This window comes from Drosophila novamexicana, unplaced genomic scaffold (assembly GCF_003285875.2).
Source record: "Drosophila novamexicana strain 15010-1031.04,08,12 unplaced genomic scaffold, DnovRS2.1 tig00001340-arrow-arrow-pilon, whole genome shotgun sequence".
Classification (NCBI taxonomy): domain Eukaryota; kingdom Metazoa; phylum Arthropoda; class Insecta; order Diptera; family Drosophilidae; genus Drosophila; species Drosophila novamexicana.
Window position 1 is genome coordinate 591135 of NW_020824850.1, and position 25328 is coordinate 616462.

At 40.3% G+C, this 25328-nt stretch overlaps 1 protein-coding gene and 1 long non-coding RNA gene across 4 annotated transcripts in view; one reads left to right on the forward strand and one right to left on the reverse strand.

The window, feature by feature from the left end:
* The window catches only part of LOC115767173, a 43406-nt gene that overhangs the window by 4079 nt on the left and 13999 nt on the right, over positions 1-25328 (reverse strand). For 2 of the 3 annotated variants that reach the window (XR_004018357.1, XR_004018355.1), the window contains one exon: positions 14565-14604. This is a non-coding gene — a long non-coding RNA (uncharacterized LOC115767173). Of the gene's footprint in view, positions 1-14109; positions 14327-14391; positions 14480-14564; positions 14605-25328 lie in introns of those variants that run through there. The other variant, XR_004018356.1, reaches the window with a different exon arrangement.
* The window catches only part of LOC115767168 (dendritic arbor reduction protein 1), a 32150-nt gene continuing 14249 nt past the window's right edge, over positions 7428-25328 (forward strand). Inside the window, exon 1 of the mRNA XM_030711351.1 lies at positions 7428-7530. Within this exon, the coding sequence (XP_030567211.1) occupies positions 7468-7530 (63 nt within the window). The 5' untranslated portion in view covers positions 7428-7467. The remainder of the gene's footprint in view (positions 7531-25328) is intronic.

A 25328-nucleotide genomic window follows, 5' to 3' on the forward strand; every position in this document is an offset into this window, starting at 1 on the left:
TTTAGTAACCCATTTCTTAAACAAATTTTTAAGAAGTTTTAGGTAAATAAACAAATAGACCTATTTAGATAATTTAGAACTTGTTTAAATCGACTTCGGATTCGAAGAATAGCCAGTTGATATTGACTTTTAAGCCCTTTTGATTTCCAGATAAGCGCATTCATGTATGCAAACACTTTTTGGCCTTAAAAGGCAACCAATTGAATTGTATCATGACGTAGCCTCATTGGCCCAATTGTGTTTACAGCCACAAAACCTAATCAGAATTCAAATTTCAATCGAATTACCGAATTTCGCCAGCGTTCGGGACACACTTTTTTATCTTGAGCAAAGTTTTCCAGTCGGTCATAAAATCGATAGACAATTTTTATGGAAATTTTTGCTATTTGTCTTTGTTTTTATTTATTTGCTTGCTTTATTTTTCTCTATTTTTCTGTTTTGATGTCAGTGTCAATTGTTGTGCCGTCTGCGTCGAGTTGTGTTGAGTTTTGGGTTTGGCAAACGATTTCATTATAATTTTTATTTTTTATTTTATGATTTAATTACACGAAAATTAATTTGATTATTTCACATTTTGTAGTGCAATTGTTTTGTGCGTCGTCGCACATTTATGATTTATCAGTTTTACGACCGGCGACAAGGCGCAATGTTGGAGGAGCTCAGATTTCACAACTGCAGACCATACCGAGCCACAAGCCTAATGGGGGGTTGTTGGCCTAATTAATAATACGAGTGCGCAATGGGAGCAGTGCTTGGAGGAGTTGGAGCTGAAGCTGGAGGTGGACGTGAAGCTGGAGGTGTTGGTGTAGGTGGCATTGGCTTTCTCCGTGAAGCTGCCCACACGGCTGGCTTTAATTAATTATGTAGAAAAATTAATTTCATTTCAATTGTGCGTCTTGCAGGCGCATCATTAGCAGCTGGCTGCGCGGAGAGACCCAAAAATAAAACAAAACCCGCTGAGTAAGCAATGATAGTGCTCGCCCCGCATCCTCGATCGCTCCAGCTCCACGTCCACTCGAGTGTCATATTCGAGTGGGCTTGAAGGTGATTAACGCGATCATAGAAATGATGTTTTCAAAAAAAAATATTTAAAAAAAAACTAAAAAATAATAACAAAATGCGCATAAGCGTAAGTGTGTCGGATCGTCTTCGGTTCACGATGCTAACAACACCTGAAGTGGCCCCTACAAACGATCGCCCCGATCCGATCACACACTGATCGCAGTCTACGATCGTGACTCTTTCTTTCTTCATTTGCGCACGCGCTAAATGTCAAAATTGTTAAAAAATTGTCTACCGAGCTGATCACAGCACAACGAAGCTCAGAGTCTCTTTCGACTGTCAAATGTTATTCTAAATGTAACTCTGATTCTACATTCACTAATGCGAGCTTTAATTGCAATCGATTTACTTATTTAAGGTTTATGGAAATGCTTTCCATTTGAGTTTCTCCAGTCGTAATAGTTTGGGAAGGGAATACTTAACTCTCTTTAAATAGTTTACGTCTCATTTGATCACAATTTAAGATCATATGGCTTCTTCAATACTTGAATCGTAATTTAAATCAAATCTCAGGTTCAAATTCTGCCCTAGGCTTTGATTTTGGTATGAGCCCTAGTCTTAGCCAAAATGTATACTTAGTAGCCAACAGAGGCTAAGAGTTTAGGTTGGCAGCTTAAAACATTCTATGTATAAATATAGAAGATATACAAATTGATATATGTATATCAATCTATTTATACAATGTGCTATGCTTACAACAAATATTTTATATTATATTCATTTATGAGAAAATTGAAATTTCATACTATAAAAATTATATAAAAATGATTGCTTTTGCAAATAAAATAGATTTATATATTAAAGTTAAAGTTTGACCCGATCTGATGACTGATTCACGGACATCGGTCAGTGACTGACTGATTGACTGACTGACTTACTAGCTGACTGATTGCTGATTTAACAGCTCTGTTTATCTGCTTTCATTATTCAATATACTCTTGTATATCTTCTTTTACTCTAGAAGTTGCCTGTCAATTGCATTTTATTCGGATATTCCCATACTTTTTACACTGCTATTTTAATTGCTTACCCAAACCAATATGCCCTCTGGCAGGGTATTAGCTACGGCCGCCTGTTGTTTTGGGCTTTTGGCGTTTGATGTTTGGTTTGCTGCTGGCTCTGGCTGCTGGCTCTGGCTGTGGCACGGGCATGGGCACGCCCTCAACGGCATGCCGCCCACTGGAACGTGTCGAATCATTCATTGCATTGCGCAGAATGTGGGCTGCCTCTGGCGGGCCTATTGGGCATTCAAGGTGTTGAAAACAGCGAGTACGCCGGGTCGGTTCGGGCCGGGCCGGGCCAGACCGGGTACAGAGCGTTTTGTGTGCATTTGTAATTGTTAAAAGGCTCTGCCCGGCTCAGCTCAGCAGCTCAACAGCTCAGCTGCTTGGCTGCTGCTGTCATTATTTTCTGTAACATTTAGCAAAATCATTAATAATTGTTGCTGGCCATGTTGTTGCTGTTGTTGCTGCAGCCGCGACACAGATACGCACTTAAAAATTGTCAGACGAGCGACAGAGACATCGCGCCGTGTTGCCTTTGCATTTGGTGTTAACTTGATTAGCATTCGCATAAATTGTGATTGTTCATGTTGATGTTGACTTGTTGCAGTTGCATCTTGACTGGCATTTGCATAGAATGCGCATTTGGCTCTCAGCTTGAAGCTCTCTGCCGCAATTTGGGTTAATGTTAATTGCCGCTATCTATGGCCAAATATCTCTAGATATCTGTTAGACATCTGCCTTTAGCCAGAACTGATCGAATCCGCTGAGAATTCAATTAAAATGCGTTATGCAAACAAATGTTTCGATTGGGCTGCGATCCGAGTGCTTTCCACAGAAGATGCGAGTAAACAAGCGATTCCCGGGAAATATCGGGCCACAAAACAAATTGCCGCGTAATCTTCGAGTGCCTCCGGGGCGACCAAATAAATCGAAACCAATTTTTGAATACGAAACATTGTCCTTTAGTTTTTATCAACAAGTGCCGCCAAGTGGAATCAATCAAGCGAAGAAATTCAGTATTCCTCGGAGAGTTTCGGCAGCGTTTGTTGCCCGCCTCAAAGCGTGACAATATTTTGGCCACAGATTCAGTTGAAGCGAGGGTAGGAGCAGGGGCAGAGGCAGAGGCAGGGGCAACGGGAGCCTTTGGGACAGTCGACACATGTAATTAATCATGCGACTTGTACGATAAGGTCACACTCTGGCTGCGAGCTGCAATGCCCAGAATAAATACCAATAAACAACAGGTACTTTGTCCCCTAAGGGGTTGAGATGACACCGTCGTGTGTGGGGCTGAGGCGGGGGCGAGAGGCACGAAGGAAGGGGTAGCATCCATAAATCCCACAGATATCGCATTGAGAAAATCACTGAACGACATGGGTCAGCGGATTGCGGGCGTGGATTACAAGGAATTTGTATATTTATTGTGACTTTGAAAAATTCTGACATAAAAGCGCTAATATTGATACATTTCAGATCGGAAAACAACAAAAAAACCAAAAAACAGAAACAAAAGAACAACAATTAAAATAATTAATGAAGCAAGGTTCTGACTTCGGAGATTTTTGTACCAAAATATAAAGTTTCTGCTGCCAAAAAAATTGGTTCAGTTTTGATAAAGTAAAGGAAGTTTATGTCTAGCACCACATTTTAGATTAGATGGCGAATTAATTTAAAGCATGATTTAATTGTCGATGAACATGTACAGAAAATACCAGCACAGAAGAGGGCTTAAGGCAGCCTTTGCATTGTGACGTCTTCAACAAATGATAAATACAATTTTGACACAAAGTTTCAACAAAATGAGTTCCCATATAGATGATTAAAGGATTTTGTTACAACAAATATTGAAAGAATCACACGTCCATAATCTGCAAAACGTATATAAAATAAAATCGGTTAAGTTTGAGAATTTGGTGTCGCTTTTAGAAGTATTGTTAAGAAAGAAAGTATTGAGCCAATAGATTACAAGCAAAATGTCGACATGCAAAGTTTAAATAAAATGTATATCTATCTAAAACTAAATATAAACATAAGACCAATAGTAAATAAGTCAAAAGACTATAGTTAAGAACAAAATACAGCAACTTTGGGCGTATTACCTAATAAATAACGTAAGGAGGTAAAACTTGAACAAATATAAACATCCATTCAATTTTGACAGTAATCGAAGTTTGAGGTGTTCAAGGAGCAGGTACGAAGGGCTTTGAGAACTGTGTATGCCAACATTTGTGTCTTTTTAGACCACAAAACTACATTCAACTTAAAAAAAATATATTTGACACTAATTTTTATATACAATTCCATAAAAAAAGCAAACAATTGAAATTCTAACATTTGCAAACAAAATTTACAAGCTTATTTAGTTCACATTGTTTTTCTGTATATTTTATTTATTCTAAAGATCATATATCGAAAAGGAAAACATTTTAACAAAGTTGCGTGGACTTCAAAGATTCAAAGATGTGCTAGTCCAGTGATAAATAGATAGATGTTAGATATGTATCTAAAAGATACGTAAGACAGGCAGCGCGCTGTGGCAAACAAAGCAACTGACGTGGAGTACAACAAAGAAAACTACACGCAACTGACATTGTCAAAAGCAGATACATTTGTAACTCAGGTGTACGTATGTGTGTGCGAGTGTGTGTCGTGTGTGTGTCTGTTGTGGCATTAATGGCAAATTTGCACGAGGTAAATACGAAAAAGTATACAGAAGGACAGAATGACAGACAGAGAGGCAGACAGACAGAGAGATAGACAATGAGTGAGTGAAGTGCCCGCAACGGCAGTCAATTATCAATAGACAGACAGGCAGCTACACACATGTGTGTGCGTGTGTGTGAGTGTGTGTGTGTGTGTGTGTGTGAGTTAGTAACTAATGCAGAGCTAGAGCTATGTCTGGTTGGGGATACATTTGTATCTCAACTAGTCTGCTGCCGTCTGCCACTTCACCTGCGCGTCATGTTTTCGCTTGACTTCAATTTTCATTTTGTTGTGTTTCTTTTTGCTGCACACGCAAAACTAACCGCAACGCTCGCTACTTCTCTCTAGCTCGCTCTCTCGCTCTCACTCTGGCGGTTCGGCTAGCTGATTGGCTGGCCGCGGCGACTGCGCCGCTGCCATTGAGGCCACACCTCTATTGACTGCCGTCTTGTGGCCCCCATGTTTAGACAAGCGTCGCGTGTCGCCCCCGGCCCCAACTCGAATCCGAATCCAAGCTCGCAATGAGCACCCTCTGGCCAGCTGGAAAGCCAGCATAAAGCTGCGGACAGCTTTCATAATGGATTCTAGGGGTTGTCGGACTGGGGGGAGGCAGGCTTGGGGTTGGATGGTGCTGCTGCCATTCGGTTCCGTTCTGGTCAAAATGAAAATGGCTTTTATGTTTGTGGCGTGCGCTGGGACAATTTTATGCCCGTTGTTGCTGCGGTTTCAGGGAATCGCTTATTGCTATACAAATATATACACAAATATATACACACATATATACACAGACATATAGTACATAGGAGTAGATGTTTAATGGTTGGTTTATCGATTTTGTTCGGGACTAAAAAGCAAGTATATGCTGTAGCAAATTAGCTAGTAAATTTATGATTTTATTTTATTAAATTATGTTTTATGTCACAGTTGCGTGTGCTCCATTAAAAAGCAGCACATTAAAAGCAAGCCGATGAGAGGGTAAAGCAAAGGGTTTCATATATGGAATTGTAGCTATGATAGCAAAAAAGATCCCATTTTCTATAGTGAATGTCTATATAGAGTACTCATTATTCAACTTTGCATAGATTTCAATGGATATCTAAATCTAACTTAATTTACTTGTATTAAATGAATATGAGGAAACATTAAAAATATGCTTGACTGACGATAAAATATTCTTTTTAATGAACAATATTTGTTATTATTGAAAACATAATATTAATTTGCAAATCAAATCTGGATGCTCTGATATCCGATTTAAATTAATATGTTATAAAATATTGTTCTATTTATTTCTCGTGTTACATAATTGAAATGGATGTCAAATGTTCCGCTTTATGTGCAATACGAGCAGACGCAATGACGTTCAAAACTAAAATGGCGAATTCAAGCAAATTCGTTCAGTGGAAGCGACTCTCTTATACACGCCAATAAGATCAGCTTGACGCACAGCTGAACCGCGTGAGGGAGAGGGAGAGAGAGAGGGAGAGAGCGAGCGGCAGATAGCTGGCATTGTATAAGTAGTTGTGTATAAGAGCGTGGCACGATCGGTGCGAGAGGCGAGAACACCTGGTTGCGAGCGAAAAAGTGGTAAAAACAACAAACAACAAGCGTTAAGTCAGCTAAGCAAGCAAGCCATAAAGTCACTGAGCAGCAGGCTGGCCGGCGGGCGGAGAGGGAGGGAGTTAGCTGAAGCTGAAGCGGAGTCGGAGTCGGGGACAGGGGTTCAGCTCAGCTCAGTTCGACTCGGCTCAGGCCGACTGACAGCGACAGCGACAGCAAAAGGTGTGCAAGCAGACAGAGCGGCAGAGCGGGGGAGAGTCGCCGAGTCTGGTTAGCCAGGTATACATATGCGCGTATGTATGTGTGTGTATCTCTCTATGTGTGTGTGTGTGTGTGTGTGCGTCTGGCCCGCTAGCTGACTGGCGAGGTTCGTCTGCGCGAAACCTTCGCTCGTCCAATCAGTACGAACTCGGTTCCCGCCAGCGAAGAGACAACAAAAGCGACGAGCGCTCGGCCAGCGTATTTCCAAGCTCAGTTTTTCTCAATTCATATATTTTCGAAACATTTTCCAACTGCAGTCGCGCGTGCAACTTGAAGAAGATACATTTCGAACAATTTGTTAACAATTCTCTGACAAAATGCGACGCTAACAAATAAAAGAAAAAGTAATAATAATAATAAGAGAAAAAAAAAAGAGAAACCAAAACGCGGAAGTGAAAAAAGCCGACGGCGTTTTTGCTGCTGCTCAACTTGGGCAAAGGATGTGCATAAATCAGATATCAGGAAATCTGAAACAGCAGCCGAATGATTGTTAATCAATGCACAAATCAATTGTGTAAACAAAAGCCGTGTGTGTGCGTGTGTGCGTGCGTGTGCGTGTGTGTGTGCTTGCAATTTGCATATCCTTGCAAATGAATAAGATCAATTTGCATATATTCAAGAAATAAATTGTAAAAGTTACAACAACAAAAAATCATTTCAACGGGCTGCTGCCCTCCCCCCTCACCCCTCACAGTGCCATGCAAATAAATTAAATATTGTTATTAATTATTGTGCCTTGAACTTGTCGGTGACTTGTGACCTAGAGCGTAAACCCCAAACCCCATCGAAATTATAAAAAGAAATTAAACAAAATATACAAATCTAGCATATAAAAGCCTTTCATTGTGTTGCATTGATGCCAACAAATTCTGCTTAAATGCATACGGATATTATAATTGGTGATCAGTTTGCCGTCAACAACAACTACTGGGTGATGCAGGTGAGAATTACACGAAGAAAATATATATTAATTTAATAATTCAAAGTTAAGTTAAACGAATCAAATGATTTACCTTCAGTTGTCACTTGGTTAACTTTGCGGAAATCAATTGTTAAATTTCGGAAAAGTTTCCTCATAAAAAAAGTCAAAATTGATATTGTTAACAGATCGCTCGTTAAAATTGGCAATTCGCCGTTAAGCAATTATTATGCCAAATGTGCTAATTAAACTTCTCTCTTTTTATTGTGTTTTTTAATTGAATCGCATTAAATGCTTCCGGTTATCAGAAATGCAAAACTTGCACTGGCCACAAGTTTCGGCTTTGACGTCTTACCGGGCTAATTTGGTTGGGGATTTATAAATAAAACACACACACACGCGGCAATTGGCAATCATATTTAAGCAAATTAAACTTGATTATCGTGCGGACACATTTGTGATAATAAACAGCCCAAAATCGGAGAGACCAGAGCGACCAATACATATTAACACCTCGAACGCTCTACAGACTCAGGTGTCCCGGTGCGTCCAGGTGCGCGTCTGTTCACAGGTGTCTTTGGGCTCATCAAAAGCGCATTTACGAGCACTCGGTATTTATACACGCACGCACACGAATATTTGTCAAAGCGCCGTCGGCAATCGATTTGTAAATCTTGTTATCACTCGGCCACAGGCAGACATCCTCATGTTGTGGCAACACTTTGAGCTCTTCTTAAACAGTCGGTCGGTCAACTCTTTTGAACTTGGTCAGACTTGGAGTCGGTCTTCATCTTGGTCTCGGCGTCGACAGAGTCAGAGTCGCACTTTTGACGCACACCCCAAGGAAATTGTAGCGTGTTTTTTTCGTGCTCTTGTCAATGTTTGTCAGCAGGTTCGTCCGGGCCGTTGCCAGTTCCTGCTCCGTCTGATCCGTCGCCTGCTCCGTTTGTTTGTCCATTGTTTGAATCGCGCTTACTTGCGAAGCTCTGGGTCAATATTTGAGCACAACACTTTGCCAATGTGCCAAGTGTTGTCGTTGTCGTCGTCGTCGTCGATGTTGTTGTTGTTGTTGTTGTTGTTGCTCCTTGGTTCTGTTGCCGGCTGTCGTCTCTGGCCCATAGATGAGTAGCCGGAGTCGGTTTCATCAGCGCCAGCTGGGTGGCATTAAACATTGGCATACTAATCAGCATGCTGTAGCCTCTCTCTGGTAGCCTCTAGTGTGACTTGAACCGAACCGAGTCATCAATTGGCCAACTTAAACAAATATTAAACAATCGCTTTGAAGATCAACGCATCTGTTTTATGATCTCATGATCTAATCATTCAACACGCACGCAATTGTCAATAACAGTAAATAGAATTACAACTTGATATGCGAAGATAAAAGTCTTGTAAAATCGCATTTGAGGGGTAAATTTGCTATAGCTTATAGAAAAAATACAGTTTGTATCATGAACATTCGATATCTACCTATCTACCTATCTATCTATCGATGTATCTAAATTTATCCATCTCTTTATCCATCTATCATTCAATCAATCTATTCATTCACATTTCTTTCTACCTATGTATATATCTATCCATTGATCTTTCTTCTTTCATTCTATATAAATATACATATATTTTTATATCTATCTTTATATTTATCTATATATATCTGTATATACATCTTTTCTTTCTATGTATCTTTACAAGTTTATATATCTATATATGTGTTCATCTTTCCTTTGTATCCATCTGCCCACAAGTATTTATCTATCTATGTACCTTTGTATTTGTAGATGTCTGTCTATTTATCTATCTATGTATCCATAATTCTATCTGCTATCTATCTGTCAGTCATATCTACATAAGTATCTTTCCATGTATCTTTCTATCTATCCATCTGTTCTTTCTATATGTATTATCTATATAATTAAATATGCATCAACTCATCTATATATCCATCTATCTATCAGCCTATATATTTTTTTTGCATATATCTGTCTATCTATGCATTCATTTAACTCTATCTTTATTTTTAAAGATAGATTAATCCATATATTTTTAATCTTTATTATTTATCAACTCATTAACTTTTAATGTCCAGATTTCCTTTAAATTATAGCTTGATTTCGAAATACGCTGGCTTATCTATTATTTGTATATTCATTCATGCAGTTCTTTTCACTTTCCCTGATTGATTGATTGAACACCTGTCAAACCAATGTCGAATAGTTTGCCTACAAGTCAACTGGTGTTACCCATTGATAAGCATTTCGCAGACAATCGCTTCGAATATTGCCTTACTCAACAAAACCAACAACAGCCACAGAGAAACCAGAACCCTTTCAAGACCCTCACCTAGTGCTAGAGATAAGAAACCCAACTACTTAGTCAGTCAATCAGTCAGTCAGTCAGTCTGTCAATCTGTGACTGAGGCGATTCTCAGGAAACGACATCGTAAAAGAGCTCGCACTCAGTCTTTCCGTTCCATTCCATATCCACTTCCAGTCCCGTTTCCCCTTTCCCCGATGTTCGACAAGTGTTGTTCATGTTGTTGTTCGTGTTGTTGGTGCTGTTCCGCTGTCACCATCAATAGCTGCACTAATTAGGCATGTGTTGTCAAATATTTACACACGGCCGCAAAAGTACAAAGCGATGTCGACGGCTCTTCATGGCTGATAGCAAAGACGAGCTTGTGGGGAGCTAAGGGCATGGAGAGGGGGCCTTAAAGTAGTGGGGGGAGGCCTCTTCTTCCGTTTTCACTGATTTAACAAAAGGGTATTTCCCACGCCTCACACAGACACGCGCATCGATTATGACGAAAACTTTCATATTTTATGGCATTTAACACAAAAATTAGTTTATGGTTTCTTACAAGGAATTTAGCCAGCTAATAGGCCAGATATGGCCAGCTATGGCCAGCTTGCTCTAACTGCATGAATAATTGAGCTAATCGAGCATATGGGCACCTGGCTTGGGGTCTACAGTCTCCGTCTCCGGTGTACGGTCTCCGGTCTCGGCTCTCTGGTCTCTGGTGTCCGGTCTCTGGTGCACTGATTAATGGCCCTGGCCATTGTGCTTCAATCACATATGCGCAAATAATTAAATATAGATAAAAATCAGATTACTCATACGTCATGTTGCCGGGCATTAGATGGTGTAGCAAACGTTGCTGGGGCGTGGCTGTCAACGGTTATGCAAATTGTACATAAAATGCAACAAAACACATTTTAAGATTCGAAGCCGCAGCCAAAGCCAATTTGTCAATTCTCCAAAATAAAAATAACATTCAGAATCGAGTATATAAAATGTCTCGTATCAATAAAACATATTTGCATTCGAAGAAATCAAAATACAAAGGCGGCCGCCTTCAAAGCGTCTAACAAGAATTGCATTTTGATATCTTGCAGATACACAATACCCAAAGATACATAGATACATCATTTAGGCCATAAAATTGTAGCAAAAATAAAATAAAGAAAGAATAAGAGCAATACAAAGGCCAGGCCCAGATAAGATAACCAAGTTCCGACATGTCAAACATTATTGGCAAGGGTATTCGTATTCGTTTTCCATTTGAGTTTTTTTTCTATTTGGGATGCCTTTTGGCAGACACTTTCCATTTCGTTAATGTTGCGAAACGAGTTCAAGAGTGGGTCAAATCGCGGCCAAATCCAAATGCCAATTACAAACGGCCCAAGCGATCAATGTTAAATAATAATAATTAGTAAACTGGGCCAAAAACTATAACAGCAACTACTTATGCCTAACAACAACAATAACAACAAAATCTCATTAAAAAGCCGCTGCGCACAGTGGGAGCTCTCCGATTGGCATCGCTTCGATTCTATGCAAATCTATAGACGATTTCCAGCGACTACAAGTATTACCGATCATAATGCCAATTTATGGGGGTCTCCACATTTTGTTTTTCGCCAATTCATGCCAATGAAAACGAAAACTGCAATTGGCAAATGGCCACATTTGATTGATATGCCGCATAGACGGGCTGGAGGTCACGTTGGCTATTCCATTTGGGTTTCTTTCTCTTCTGCCATTTGTCCAAGCGAAAAATGGCAACAAGAATCAATCACTCTCAACTCACTGCGTGACTCAAGAGCCAAGCGAAGGATGAAGAGGCTGAGTCCACATTCTGCGGCGGGTTTTCAAGAATTTGCCATAAGGCGACGGATGTGCAAAGCGGCACAGTGGTTGCAAGTTGGCTGTAAAGCTACTTTTCTAACATGATTATTTTAAAGTTTGCTTGTGATCAACAGAAAATAAATAGCAGCAAATAATATATCAGAGGAAGCCCCCTAAACACACGAGAACTTTATTAATTTTAAGCAATTCTGTATTCTGTATAGAACTTTATCTTTATTCATGATAATATATTAGAATATATAAGTTGTATCCCGTCCAAAGACTTCTCGAATTTCGACTTCCACAACTTGAAGCTCTTTCGAACCGAACCCAAATCAACAAGTTTCTATGAATGCTTTCAGACTTATCCTTTTATTTATTAAGCTTTCCAAATGTTATCGAAATAATGTCCATTTTTGATTGATTGCAAAAAAAATGCCTACACTCTTGAGCTATCAAGGCACTGTGCCCCAATGGCACGTGTGAGCTGAGCTAGAATTGCTGTGCCAATACCTGAGCCCATCTAATCCGCATTTCTTTGGCGCACAGTCCCTAAAACTCATGGATACCCTAATTTTTGATGGATTGTGTGCGTTCGAAATTCGTCAAATGATTGCGGAAACGAGTTTGTGCAGACTGAAATTTCCTGCGAGGTGCCAAAACAAGACAACAACAAATAAAATCTATTCAAAGCTCATTCTCAATATGCGTTATTTTCTTTGTTTTTTTTTTTAGTGTTTTTTTGGTTTTGATTAATTTTTCAGCATTGAAGCGCAATTCGTTTCAGATTTGATTGGATCTAAAGCTGCGAGCAGCTGACAGACACGTTTTCAGTTTTCAAAAAAAAAGAAATAATAAATTTAGAAAAAAAAAGAAACAACTAGCAAAAATTATGTTTGCGGCTCGGCGCTCATTTGAAGGCGCATTAAGATCAATTATTTGATTATGAAATCAAATCGGCATAAAATCTTCAAATAGTTGACCAGCTTATGTGCGATACCGCCATGTCAAATGTGGGCGCTGTAAATTTCAGATGCTGTCAACAATTTCTAACAGTAAAAAAACTTAAATAATAAGCAATCAAATTTTAAAGGTGAGAAATGGAAAAGAGAAACATGAAACGGCCGACATTTAGCGCTGATCACGGGCCGCTGATAAAGCCATCAGCAGCAGCTCGTAAAAGCCACTCAAAAGTTTAAACAAATAAGCGAACTGCCAAAACTCAAGTTGCAAAATTAATTTATAAATTAAGCCAATAGCCAACCAATTAGGTTTATTTTCACATTGCGCAAGCTTTTATTCCAGTTTGATATTGGAATACTTGTTGAAAATCACGATGTTTTAATGTTGCTATTGAATTTAATTGCATATTAAGTGCACATTTTTCAATTTTATAGAGTTGTTTGATTTGAGAAAGTATTTCAAAATTATACATTTATTTATGAGCTACTTATTGGCAGTCCAGTTTGCCAGTTCGAGTCGCTGGCAAAAGCAAGCTGTCAGAAATTAGAGTTCGTTTTTTGTATAAAAGAAAGGTTTGCGGAACTTGAAATATTTTGAGAATTTAATAACAGCCCTGGTGCGAAAGAGTTCTTATTTGCGAGTCATCACTGTAGCACTTGCTTCTTGAATAATTCTTTTAAATTCATTTGCCACAAGGCGTTGCATTTTACAAGGCTTTGCAAGTTAAGCTTAGCTAACGTCAAGAAGTCTGCCAATATGCGTTGACATACATGAACACACACACACAGCGACACACACACATGCTGGCCTGGCCTGGCCATGTGGGCCTAAAATTACCTGAGATTTTATTATTTGCTTATTTAACTTTTATCACCAATTAATGAGGCTCATTTGTTGTTGCTGCCATGGACGCAGCTATATTTGATCGATCATTTACGCTAATTGCCAGAGTATGCAAAAAAAAAAAAATGTAAATCAAATAAAAGAGTATGCAAACAAAAATATAAAGAAATAAAAGGTAAATAAAATAAAAATGAAAAGTAAACCTGACGGGGCAACGCAGCGGCGCGCACTTGGCCCAAAAATAAGCGCCGAAATCTTTTTGCCAATTGACCCACTAATAGGCCCTGTCAATAAGAATGCTGCCAGCGCCGAGAGAGCGTGAATGACTTGCGGCCGGCTGAGCGTCGGTTCGGCTGACTTGACTTGGGCTCAATGTGTTGGCCGTTGAACTTTAAGAGCGCCCCTCTGCCCCTATTGGGCTGCTGGGCTGCATGCGTGGCTTGGTATTTTGTTTCCTGTTGCTTGTACTACACACAAATTAATTGCCCGCAAATCCTGTGCCTCTGCTCAGTCCCCCCTAACCCCCCGAGCAGGGTGACCGCCGTTTGTTGCCGCATTATTCAACAGTTTTCACTTCAAATTTTATTGATCAACGCTGCATTTGCAAGCTTGCAACTGCAACGTGTTGCGCATGCGTAGCCCTTTACTACTAACTTCTGCCCTCCCTTTGCCCGTTCAGCCTCACTGCATCGCTGCCCTTTCGCTTGATCGGAAATTGGTTTTATGCCTAGCTTCCAGTATGCCCTCATTTCCCTGGGCTGCTCACATTTCCTGTAAATACGCGCCCCTCGCGCTGCCGCGCTTTGTCACCCCCGCACGTAGAAATTGGGAATTGGCATTTAATAGCTTCAGTGGACACCCTAAAAAATGAGTGTGTGTGTATCTGTGTGTCGTTGCGTTATGATTGCTCAGCGTGAAATTGTGAGAAAAATTTTCCATAGGCTTTACCATTAAATTATGTTTTAATATGCTTCCTTCTGTTTGTCTTTGCGCTGCAGAGGATATTCAATATCGTCCTGCTAGTGCAATGCAATAGCTGTGCGAAGGTTTTTATGCAAATGTTCGGAATCCCAAATAAAAAGTAAATAATATAATAAAGGGAACGTAAATCGTTTACTCACCAAAATGGGGTTTCCGATAGACTCTCAATTAGGTTGCTTCCTGAAAAAAAAGAAAGTTTGATTGTTGTAATTATTTGTCAGTCAAAATTAGAATTTACTTTTATGCTGTTCATTTAAAGAAAATTTAAATATTTAGATTATTGTTGAAATATTTTGCCCAACCAACTTATTTTAATTGTAATTTACTGCACGTATAGAACATAGATTCTAAATACAATTTGAATTAAGTTATAAACACTTTTTAAATACTTTGTAGATCCTGGAAAACAACTTAGCCTCGTTTAACAAATCTATTCGCATTTATAAAGTCAACAATTGCCCCTGCCATAAACATGTTAGACTTAAAATTTATTTCCACTTCATTTAAACTCAAAATGGACATGGGAAAAATAAAATCATTAGAATATCAAACTAAGCCCAATGGAAAATGGAAACATTTATATCCAGCCAATAATGACAAAACATCAATATGTACATTCGACTCTATATTGTATATGTAGGCAGTCAACAATAAATACTCAATAACATCAGTCAAAGATATGTAAACTACAAAAAATAGTTAAAAGCAGCAACAACAAAAAGAAGAAATAGAAAAAAAACTGTCGCAAATTGCGGTCATTCGTCATGCGCACATGAGCAGAACGGCAGAGACAGAGGCAGCGGCAGCGGCAGAGACAGAGGCAGAGGCAGAGACAGAGAGTAGCTCCCAACAATAACAAATGCTTTGGCAAATGGCGTCTTGGCAAATGAGGGCGATTTGTGGACGAATGTGGGGAGAGCGGGCGGGCGGGCGCTCTGGCGTTCAGCGCGAGTCACAGCAAGCGCTTCAACTATGTAAGAGTAGCAAAAAGCAACAACAAATAAATATACATACATATGTATGCACAACAAGAGTAAGAGCAAAGAGAGGGAGAGTAACGGCAGCAGCAGCAGCAGTGAGCAGCTTTTATCGCAATGCTTTTGTTTTTGTTGTTATCGAGGGGCTGATGAGGCAGAAAACAAACAAAACAACAACAAAAACTGATACTTTTGTCTTTTTTTGCTACACACATGTGCATACATGTATATATGTATATACGTATGTATATGTATGTGCGTGTGTGTGTTGCTGTTTTCTAACTATGAAATGTGTTTTGATTTGCTGCGCTTGCAAAAAGCTTTCTGCTGCCCGCTGGTTGGGCGACAGCCGCAACGACGGCAGTATGCGGGGAGGGGTAGACCTGAAGCGCGGCTGGCGAAGCAGGGGGGTCGCTTTATGTCGCAGCTCAATATGGCGTCGCTGCGACGGCGGCTGTTAAATGGTGCTTAACTGCGCTCAGCGGCCAGCGCTGCGTGAAGTGCGCATGTCGCGGCGACAAACAGAGAGAAATAGATACAATCATACACACGCTCACACACACACATACACGCTTATATATCTACGAGTGCGCGTGTGAGTGGGCACTGTACATAGGAAGACAATTGCGCTTAGCTGAACTACAGTTATGAGAATAGGCAACACAGTTGGAACATTTCAATTGGGATGCGCCATTTTGGTAGCTGTGACAGCGTGTGCGTCTGTGTACATATGTGTGTGTGTGTGTGCGTGTGTGTGTATGGGAAATTCAAAGTAGAGAACATATATATGTTGACTTAACTCTTACGTTTTGGAAAAAAGTTGAATAATGTTGATCCATAAAAACAAAACTATGTAAAGAATAATAAAATTAAGTTATGTATAACTCATAAAAATAATAACATTTTATCTGAAGATAGAAAAAGTTTTGTGGGAACAGCTAAATAATATATATGTTCTTAGCTAACTCACGAACTGATATATCACATGGTATACATATAATATCTGCAAATATCAAACAGTTTGAAAGTCTTTATAGACTTTTAATAATTTACGTGTACTTAGCTTAGTTTCCCAATATATTCGAGCACATACTTTATATCCCAACATATTCTGGTTTTCTATCAAACTATTATTGCTCACAAATTTATACCCAATTCTTTATTCAATACAATCTTTAAAGATGCGGTTAACATCAATAAAGTCAACGAATTTATGTATTGTGTATATAAATAACTTTTAATTTCTATTATTATAAGCCACACAGTCGCTGTTCGAAGTATTCGCCCCTTGCTGGTCATCAGCTCATTCAGTTTTATCATTTTTAGTGGACTTTAGCAGTGAGTGTACACTTATTCCAGGCCTGAACAACCCACAACTAGCAGCTGTATCAATTTCATTTAACAATTTGTTTTCCATTAGTTGGATCTTTGAGGCATGGCTGTGCGCGCACAATGGTTCCATTGTTTGGTCATTTGGTTGTATCGTTGTTATGATGTCTATTAACGCTATTATTATGAAAATTTTCAGCATCATTGATTTTTGTTACCGATTTTCTAATTTAGGCAAATTATGCCTTATATATTCACTCGATTCAGACGATTCTCTCTCTTTCTCTCTTTCGATATACCGCTGATTTATTGTGTTTCTAATCGGTATCTATGGGCATTCAATACATTTAAGTTTTGTTGTTTCTTTTTGTTTTTGTTTTACATTCAGTGTATTCTAGAGGCCGCCAACTGTTAACTGCTTGCGTCAATATCGCTCCGGTTGAATGAAATGCCCTCAACTTGGCTTTTTCCTCAATGAAACCGGACATTAACATAATCTTTAGGCAACTTAACATGCACATATTGATACTTTGTTTGTGTTTGTGTGTTGGAAAAGAGAGCTCTTTGGAGATGGAAAAAAGCGAAACCTGTTCGTATTTGAAGCCAATATCTTGTCTTACACGATGTTTCTTTGGGGGTTTGGGGCTGCTGCTGTGGTTATTTGTTAGCCGGTGTCAAAGCTGTCACATATATCACGGCAGAGTTCCGTGGGGTCAGCGTGTGGCCCACACGCATCTGTCTCTGTCTGGCCAATTGCATGCCTTTGGCACATGCACATTTTCTCTCTGTGTGTGTGCTGTCCACTGTGACCCACTCTTTCCCCCTCCCACTCCTGCTGCATTTGTTGCTGTTCGTTGCATAGTAATTGCTGTGCTGTCCCCTGGAGCCATCATGCCGCATTTGTCCACCGAGAGCTATGATTTTAACACAACACAACACAGCACAACAAAAAAAAAACAGTTTTCATAACGCGCGACTTTTCCAGTCGTGATTGCAATTGGCAGCCAATCGAGAGGGCAGGGGGGTGGAGCCAAATGGATTCCAGACATATGTTAGCCTTATAATTTATGTTTAAGCTCGATGTAATTTTAAATTTAGTTTATTAATTGCACCAACTGATCGACGAATGTTTGCCTGCGGCTTCTCCTGTCTCGGCCCGCGCGCGCTCTGGAGAGTTCTGTTTGTTTTTGTGTGTAATTCATTTAATTGCATAGAATTTAAATGCTCAAGGTTGAGACAAGCTGCTAATTTATATGTCACTGGCGCTGGCGCTGGCGAAATTAAATGCATTTAACACGTTACTTGACAAACAAACAAACGAACACCGAATAACAAACAACATTCAGGCGGCGGCTAAACACTCGCAAAATTATTCACTTTGCTTATAATTAAACTCACTCGAGTGGCTCATTAAAATAAATCATCAGACAGCGCGAAAGTAGCCCGGGCCAAAGCTAAATATGCAGTGCCTAACTAATTTAGCTAAATGAGCGATAAACAAACCCAAAATGTGACAAAGTAACCGAGAGACTGGGAGAGAGAGAGAGAGAGAGAGAGGTTGCAGGAGATTGTCGGACAAAATATTGGACCTGGAAGCTGTTAAACAATTTGTTGGCCAAATTATGATATTAAACAAGTTATAGACATTTATTCTACATTTAATTTATTTGCCACAAGTATTAACCAAATTTATTTGCAAATATTTTGCACTGGGAGCTTATTCTTGACTTAAAAAGAATTCACTTGAATTTATGTGATATCTTTTTGCCCCTGACTGAGAAATTCAATCTTGATTTGTTTTAGGTATAAAAAGTATTTGCCTAAATGTATTTAAGAATTTTTAATTCTGACTAGAAATCACGTAAATTTAATTTAATATATTTTAAACTTTTTTGCCCTGACTTCGTAGTTCATTCTGAATTTAATTTACGATTTCTTGCAATTTCTTGCCCCTGACTTATTCTTGCCTTTGTTTATGTGTTGAAAGTATTTACCTACTATTTTATTTAATATATTTTAACTGAGAATTCTTGATTTGAAAGAATTTACTTTCATTTATATCAAGCGGTAATTGAGAAGGTTAGTCTAAAAAGTTTGTTCTTATATATCAAATGTGTTTTTTTCCCTGACCGATATTTCTAGTATTTCAGGTAACCCAGCCCCTCTCTCAGGTTCTCAATTCAATAATGTCACATATTGAACGTTTTATCAAACTAATTAAAGGCTAAAAACGTTTTAATTGGACAGCCGATAGACTTTTGAATAGCGCCTGCGAGCAGTAGCTCAAAATGCAACAACTGCGGCTAGTTGCCGCTTGCAACTGCCACTTGCAGCTGGTGAAACCTGAGACTCATATGTGCACGTCTCTCTAGTCGTCTGGAGGAGCGCACTGGCATTTGGCTGTGCCACACAATCTGCATATGAAAACGCAAGTCTGCGGCATGCCACATGCTGCCTTTGGTATTTAGCCTAGCTAAGCGCACCCGTTAACTAAAAGACACCAAATAGATAGATGCCAAGAGATTTTGACAGGCCAACTATCGATCTATACATTTAGTCGTGGATCGTGTCTATCGAATATCGTTAGTGCGCGCGCCCCGGCATCGAGTAGTATCGAGAACTGTCTGACAGCCGCTCAGGGCTGAAAATTGTAGCTAATTGAAATGTCGATAAGGCAACAGTTTTGACAAGCTGACAGCTCGCTCGGCTAGCTGTCTCCCAGTCTGCCAGTCTCTCTCTGTCGCACCAGAAGAAGCAAAAGAAGTTACTGCGTGGCCCACATTGCGTATACGTAACGTTGACTCATTGTCTGTCTGTTTGTCTGTCTGTCGCTTTGGCATATTCTAAGCCAAAGCCCAAAACAAATGCCGCACAAATTTGACCCAGTTTGAAGTCCATAACAGTCATGACTCACTGTGGTTCCACTTTTGGATGTCCCAGCTGCGCCATGCAGCTCATTGTTGCTGCTGTTGTTGTTGCGACTCCTTTGAAGCTTGTGCGAAATTTATGCGCACAATATGCGAAATTTATTGTAATGACAATCGCTTAGCGCATAATTCGCCGCTGAATAAGCCACGGCACAGACAGAGACGCCCGCAGCTCGAGCCGGAAGCGTGTAATCATTTTGTTATTGTTGTCGATTGTTGTTGCTGTTGTTGCTGTTGTTTTTGTTGCTGCAGCTGCTCCAATTGTCGCCCACCTGTGGTGGGCAGAAGATGCTAAGCGAAAACCTGACGTCAGTGGGCTGGTGAGCCACCCAGGCAAGCGACTCACGCCCACCATTCACGAACTGAACTGGTTCTGAGCATGGCAATTTTTTGGCGGAACTAATTGCAAGTGAGCCGGTTTTGGGCTGAACCTATTTACATGGAGGTATCTAGGAAGTCTCTTGCATAGAAACAGAAGCCCATTGTAAGCATGAAGAAATATTGTAAATTTTGGACAGAAACTTGGCAAAGGGAACAAATTTTAGGCGAAACAATTCAATAAATAAAATGATCTGCGTTAAATTTCTGCGGAACTGATCACAATTTAATAGAAAAACGATGTAAAGTGAACCAGTTCCGCACTTAATCTATTTAGAAAGCTCATTAAAAGAATGTATAAAACAATGATTCTTTTGAACTGGTTCTAAATGATAAACTTTCTGCAGAATCTAGCTATGTAATGAATAAATTCACAATTAAGTTCAACAATAAAATGAAGGACAGTGAAAATTCTGCTGAAATGGAACTTTAACTAGTGGGAGGTTGAGCAATTGGTAGAGTTATTGCCAATGGGCATCTTTGTTCTGAACCATTTCTTCGGGGAACATATTGAACGTAAGCTTGTCTAATGACAAATGTCAAAGGTACTTAGGAAAAGAAGTAATTAAATGAACTAAATGATTTGTTGCTGTGTTCTTCAGCCTTGGGAATTCCTTTCGAGCCTTTTTTGCATGCAAATGTCGATGACGCCGCTGCTGCTGCTGCTTCCTCTGCCAATGTTGACGTCAACTTTGACGTCGAGTGCAGCCTCCGTTGTTGCTTTCATTTTCATTGAACAATGTGCATCATTAACGCAAAGTATTTGTTGTCGTTGTTGTTGTTGCGTTTGTTGTACTTGTTGTTGTTGTTGTTGTTGTTGGCTTTGGCAGCGCACAGTTCGTTAACAAAGCGCAAATATTTTAGGATTAATTTTTTTATTCTTTTATTTTTTTTTTATATTTTGTTTCTGTTGCTGTTATTTTTATAACAAATACGCAAATTTGTGCCTTTTTTGCCTCTTAATGAAGTGCGATTCAGATTCACTTAACGCAAAAAATGTGTATTAAGTTAACTCTGCCTGCTGCTGCTGCTACTGTTGTTGGTTTTGTTAAATGAGGAAGTCGAATATTCAACAAGTGCCCCCTTGGAGCCGCCCACCCGTCTCGACGTCGTGCCATTTAAGGTGCTCACGTGTGGCAGTTGCAGGTCGCAGGTTTTTATTTGATTTTTTTTGTTTTTTTGCTTTTTGCTTTTTGGCCGTGTGTATCTTTTGGGCTGGTCTTTAATTTGACCATTTTGGGACTGCGTTGGTTTGTTTTTGGCTGCTGCATTGATTAACGCATTTTCTTGCCGCTTTTTTTTCGCATTGTTATTTGCCTAAGCGATTGTTGTTGGCTGCCGCTGCTGCTGGCCAACGGTGATTTATGCCGTCGCTGGGGGATTTTAATGACACTCTGAGAGCGGCAACACATTTGCGGCTAATAAGTCTAGTGGCATATTGAATGACGGCTGCAAAAGTTCCATTGAATATGGCCAAACAAACATTAAACATAGTCGCACTTATATGGCCAAATATTACACAAAACCAATTGGCAAGTCATGCGGCCAACATAGTTGGCAATATTTGTATGTATATATGGATATTAAGCAGGAGTTTTAACTAGCAATACCAAAAATAATTGCCTAATTTTTATAAATATAACTAGTTAAATTTATAATAAATTAATTAGTTATATGGAAAATAGAAAGATTCGTAAAATCAAGTCCCCGAAACGATCCTTAGAGGGCTACTTGTATATACATATGTATATACTTATGCATATACATATAAGTATAATACACACTCCGTGCCTCGTCTTCATTATGCATAGTCAAATGTTTGCTTCCCTTTATTTAATGGGTCTTTAGTAAAACTCTAAAGAACAAACGTCCTGACATGCAGTTGGACTCTTGAAGAGCCGCACGCGTCGCAGCCTGCACACGCCAACGTCGACGTCACAGTCGCTGCTGACGTCGCAGTCGACGGCACAAAGGTGTTAAAAACTGTTGCCGGGTCGCAAAGGGCGCGACTAAAGGACAGACGCGAAGGGCAGGCGAGAAACAAAGGCAACAAAATAGTTGGTTAATAACCCGAACGCTAATGAAAAAGGCACTGACAAGGGGCAACAACAACTGCTGAGAATGACGTCAATATTGGGCACGTGAACAACATAAAGGTTAAGCCGGGCATATATGAACTGCGCCCAGGCTTGAGCTTAAGGACGAGGCCAAGCAATCGGGGGCGGTGACTCGGTTCACTAATTTATGAGTCTGGCGCCCCGTTTGGCTGTTGATGAATTGGTGGCATATGGAAACGTGCCACAACAAGGCAACTTTTGCAGCTGCTCGCCGCTGATGATCATCGCCAATGATCATTGTTGATTGCCCAACATATTTTGTAGTTTTTTCTCCACTTTTTTTTTAATGGGTCGGCGAGAAAGCGCGAGATAAACGCTCGCATGCTTTTCTTTTAACACCTTTTCGAGAGATTTGTGCGTGCGATTTGTTTTGTTTCTGTTTGCGCCGCCACTTAGCGCCTCCTTTCAAACCCAGCCATGATCTCGCAGCTGATTAGAGACACACAAAGGCAGTGAGAGAGAGAGAGAGGGAGAGGGGGAGAGTGTGGCCCCACAGACCGCAGATCTAGTCTGGGTATTTAATTATGTAAACGACAGTCGCCCAAAAGCCAAAAGGGCCATTTATGTCAAATTGACACCTTGGCTCTGAAAATGCTTTTCCATTGGGTTTCGGCTGGTTCCCGCTGCACATTAAATATTTATGAGCGTGCGCCGTCTCTTTGCCTAATTGATGGGTTCAGTTTGCCCAGCTCTAGTCCGGGCAGGTGCCAAGGCACGGGGCCAGGGGGCGGGCAGCAAGTTCTACAAAAACTTGGCGTGCTACAAATTGTTGTGCATTGAGTGTTTGGTTTTGTTACTGTTGCTGTTGCTGTTACTGTGTTTCTTGCAGGTGCCAAAGGCGCATCCAGCTGTGCCGACAAATGAGGCTGGCGACAAGCGCAAATAAACCAAAATCAACTCAGCACCGCATGCCTAGCACACCCGCCCTCCTCCCCTTTGGCAGTCGGCAGTCACCATTCCCCACTCACCCATAAACCGCATTTGCCGGCTTCTCCGCTCGCGTGTAAATGATTCTCGCCCAACATGTCGAATTCTGCCGAAGCTCTGCCTGCCTGTTGTTGCAACACTTGGTGCACTGCTGTGCGGCTGTTGCATTTGCAGCAGCTAGCTGCAACAGGTAGCTGCCTGGGCTGTCAATACCTACACGCCTGCTTGAAAAACTGAATGCAATAGAGTCAGCAGCGCGTTGAGCTGCATGTGGCAACTGCCAAGTGGCAGCAGAAGCAACGTGAGTCGTGTGTGTGTGTTGCTGAGCATGTGAGTGATAGACCCGCTGGCTACCCTAACACGATGCCAATTGTAGTTAAGATCTACAAGAAACTAGCAATAGAAAGAGGTGGAAAATTAAAAACCTCTTGGTATAAATGCCAAATTTAAATTTAGTTTATAAAATATGCAAAGTTATGCAAAATTTTATAAAAAAAATATATTCAAATGCTAAAAGTTAAGCTAATTATATTTAATTGGAGTTAAAAACAATTTTTTAATAATATTATCTAACACTTTTTTTTTAAATATCTTTTCTAAAAATGGTTTCCCAACTACTTGTAAATTTATCAACCCTTCACAGTTAAACTATTCTCTTCTAACTCCCAATTACAAGTAGAGCATTTCCTATTCAGCTGCAAGATAAAATCACACACACATAAAATACGCCCAGGCTTCAGTATATTACCGAACATAAAAACCCATGTGCCCCCAAACACAACTAACCCCTCATTTGCCCCGCCCCCAGTGCCAGCTGCTCACATGTAAAGTGGCCATGTAATCTCTCTTAGGCACAAATGGACACAAAATTCAATTCCAAGAAAATTGACTGCAAATCCGCAACTTTGCCTCGTTTTTGCCCGGGTTGACATTTAAATGCGGCGGCACCAGGGCGCGCAGGGTTGAGGAGGAGCAGGAGGGTGAGCTGCAGCTAGAGGAGTTTTGTATGTACAAGTACAATGTATGTACATACATATACGGCATATGTATACGTATGTCCAGTGAAAACGAAACGAAACGAAACGATGCCAAACGCATGTTCAGCATGCGCTGCACTTGTCCAGGCTCCAGCTTCAGCCTGCAGCCTCCAGTCTCTAGTCTGAGCCGCAGTCTTTAGTCGAGTCTCTGGTCAACTACTGTCCCAAATTTGATTTGCTATGCTGATTTGGGCAGCAGTGGAGCCACAGTTTAGCTCTAGCTCTGGCTCTGTCTCTGACTGTGGCCTGTAAATAGCCTGCTTGCGTCCCTGGGGCGTATGCAAAAGAAGAAAATGCGGAAAACATATTTGGCATAGTTTTCTCTACTTTTTTGACTGCCTGCATAAATGTGTGTGTGTGTGTGTGTTTACTTTTCTGCTTCTTTTGTCAACTGTGTGGCCAGAGCTGCTGCTGGTTGTTGTTGCTGCTGCTGCTGGCTGATGGTTGCTGAAGTCGCGGCCAACTCGTTGTCGGAGATTTACGAGCGCTTGGCCCAATAAAATGATTGCCAGCGATTTTTTATGCAAATTGTTTCGTTGTTGTTGTTATTTTTGCTGTTATGAGTCATGAACAAATTTTTTTCTTACATTTCGTATTAAAAGTTTAACTATTTTTACGAGCAGCTACGCAGGCAGCATCATTGCCGTTTGTTGTTGTTGTTGCTGTTGTTGTTGTGATTTTATGGCCTGCGTTTATAGCGTTGTTTTTTTTTTATATGAAAAAGTTAACTGCATTCTTTGTTGTTGCTTGGGGGTCAGCAAATTGAATTTTTGTTTTATTGCCAGCTGTATATCTTATTGGATATTTGCCAGCTTGAACAAACAAAAGACTGAGGCAACGAACTTGTTCTCTCGCGCAAGCAAAAGTCTCAAGTTTCTCGGCTGTCAAACACATTTCCTGTCGCAATAGAAACTTTCACTGCGTCTCTCAATACCAAATTGTGATAAAAAGCATTAAAAGTCAATTCAACAAATTTCAGGAAATATTTTGCACCCTGCCGCCGCACCGCGCCGTCAACTGCCAGCTGCGGCGCCCCCTGGCTCCGACAGCTCAGACAGACGAGACACAATAAGCCACATACAACGGATTATTTAACGATTATCCAGCAGAGAAAAAAGTACCAAAAGAAATGTAGTTGCTTGGCCCTCTGCTGATTTATCATCCAGCTGCCTGCCGCTGTTCCCCCCTTTGGGGCCCACGACTGCGCCTTTT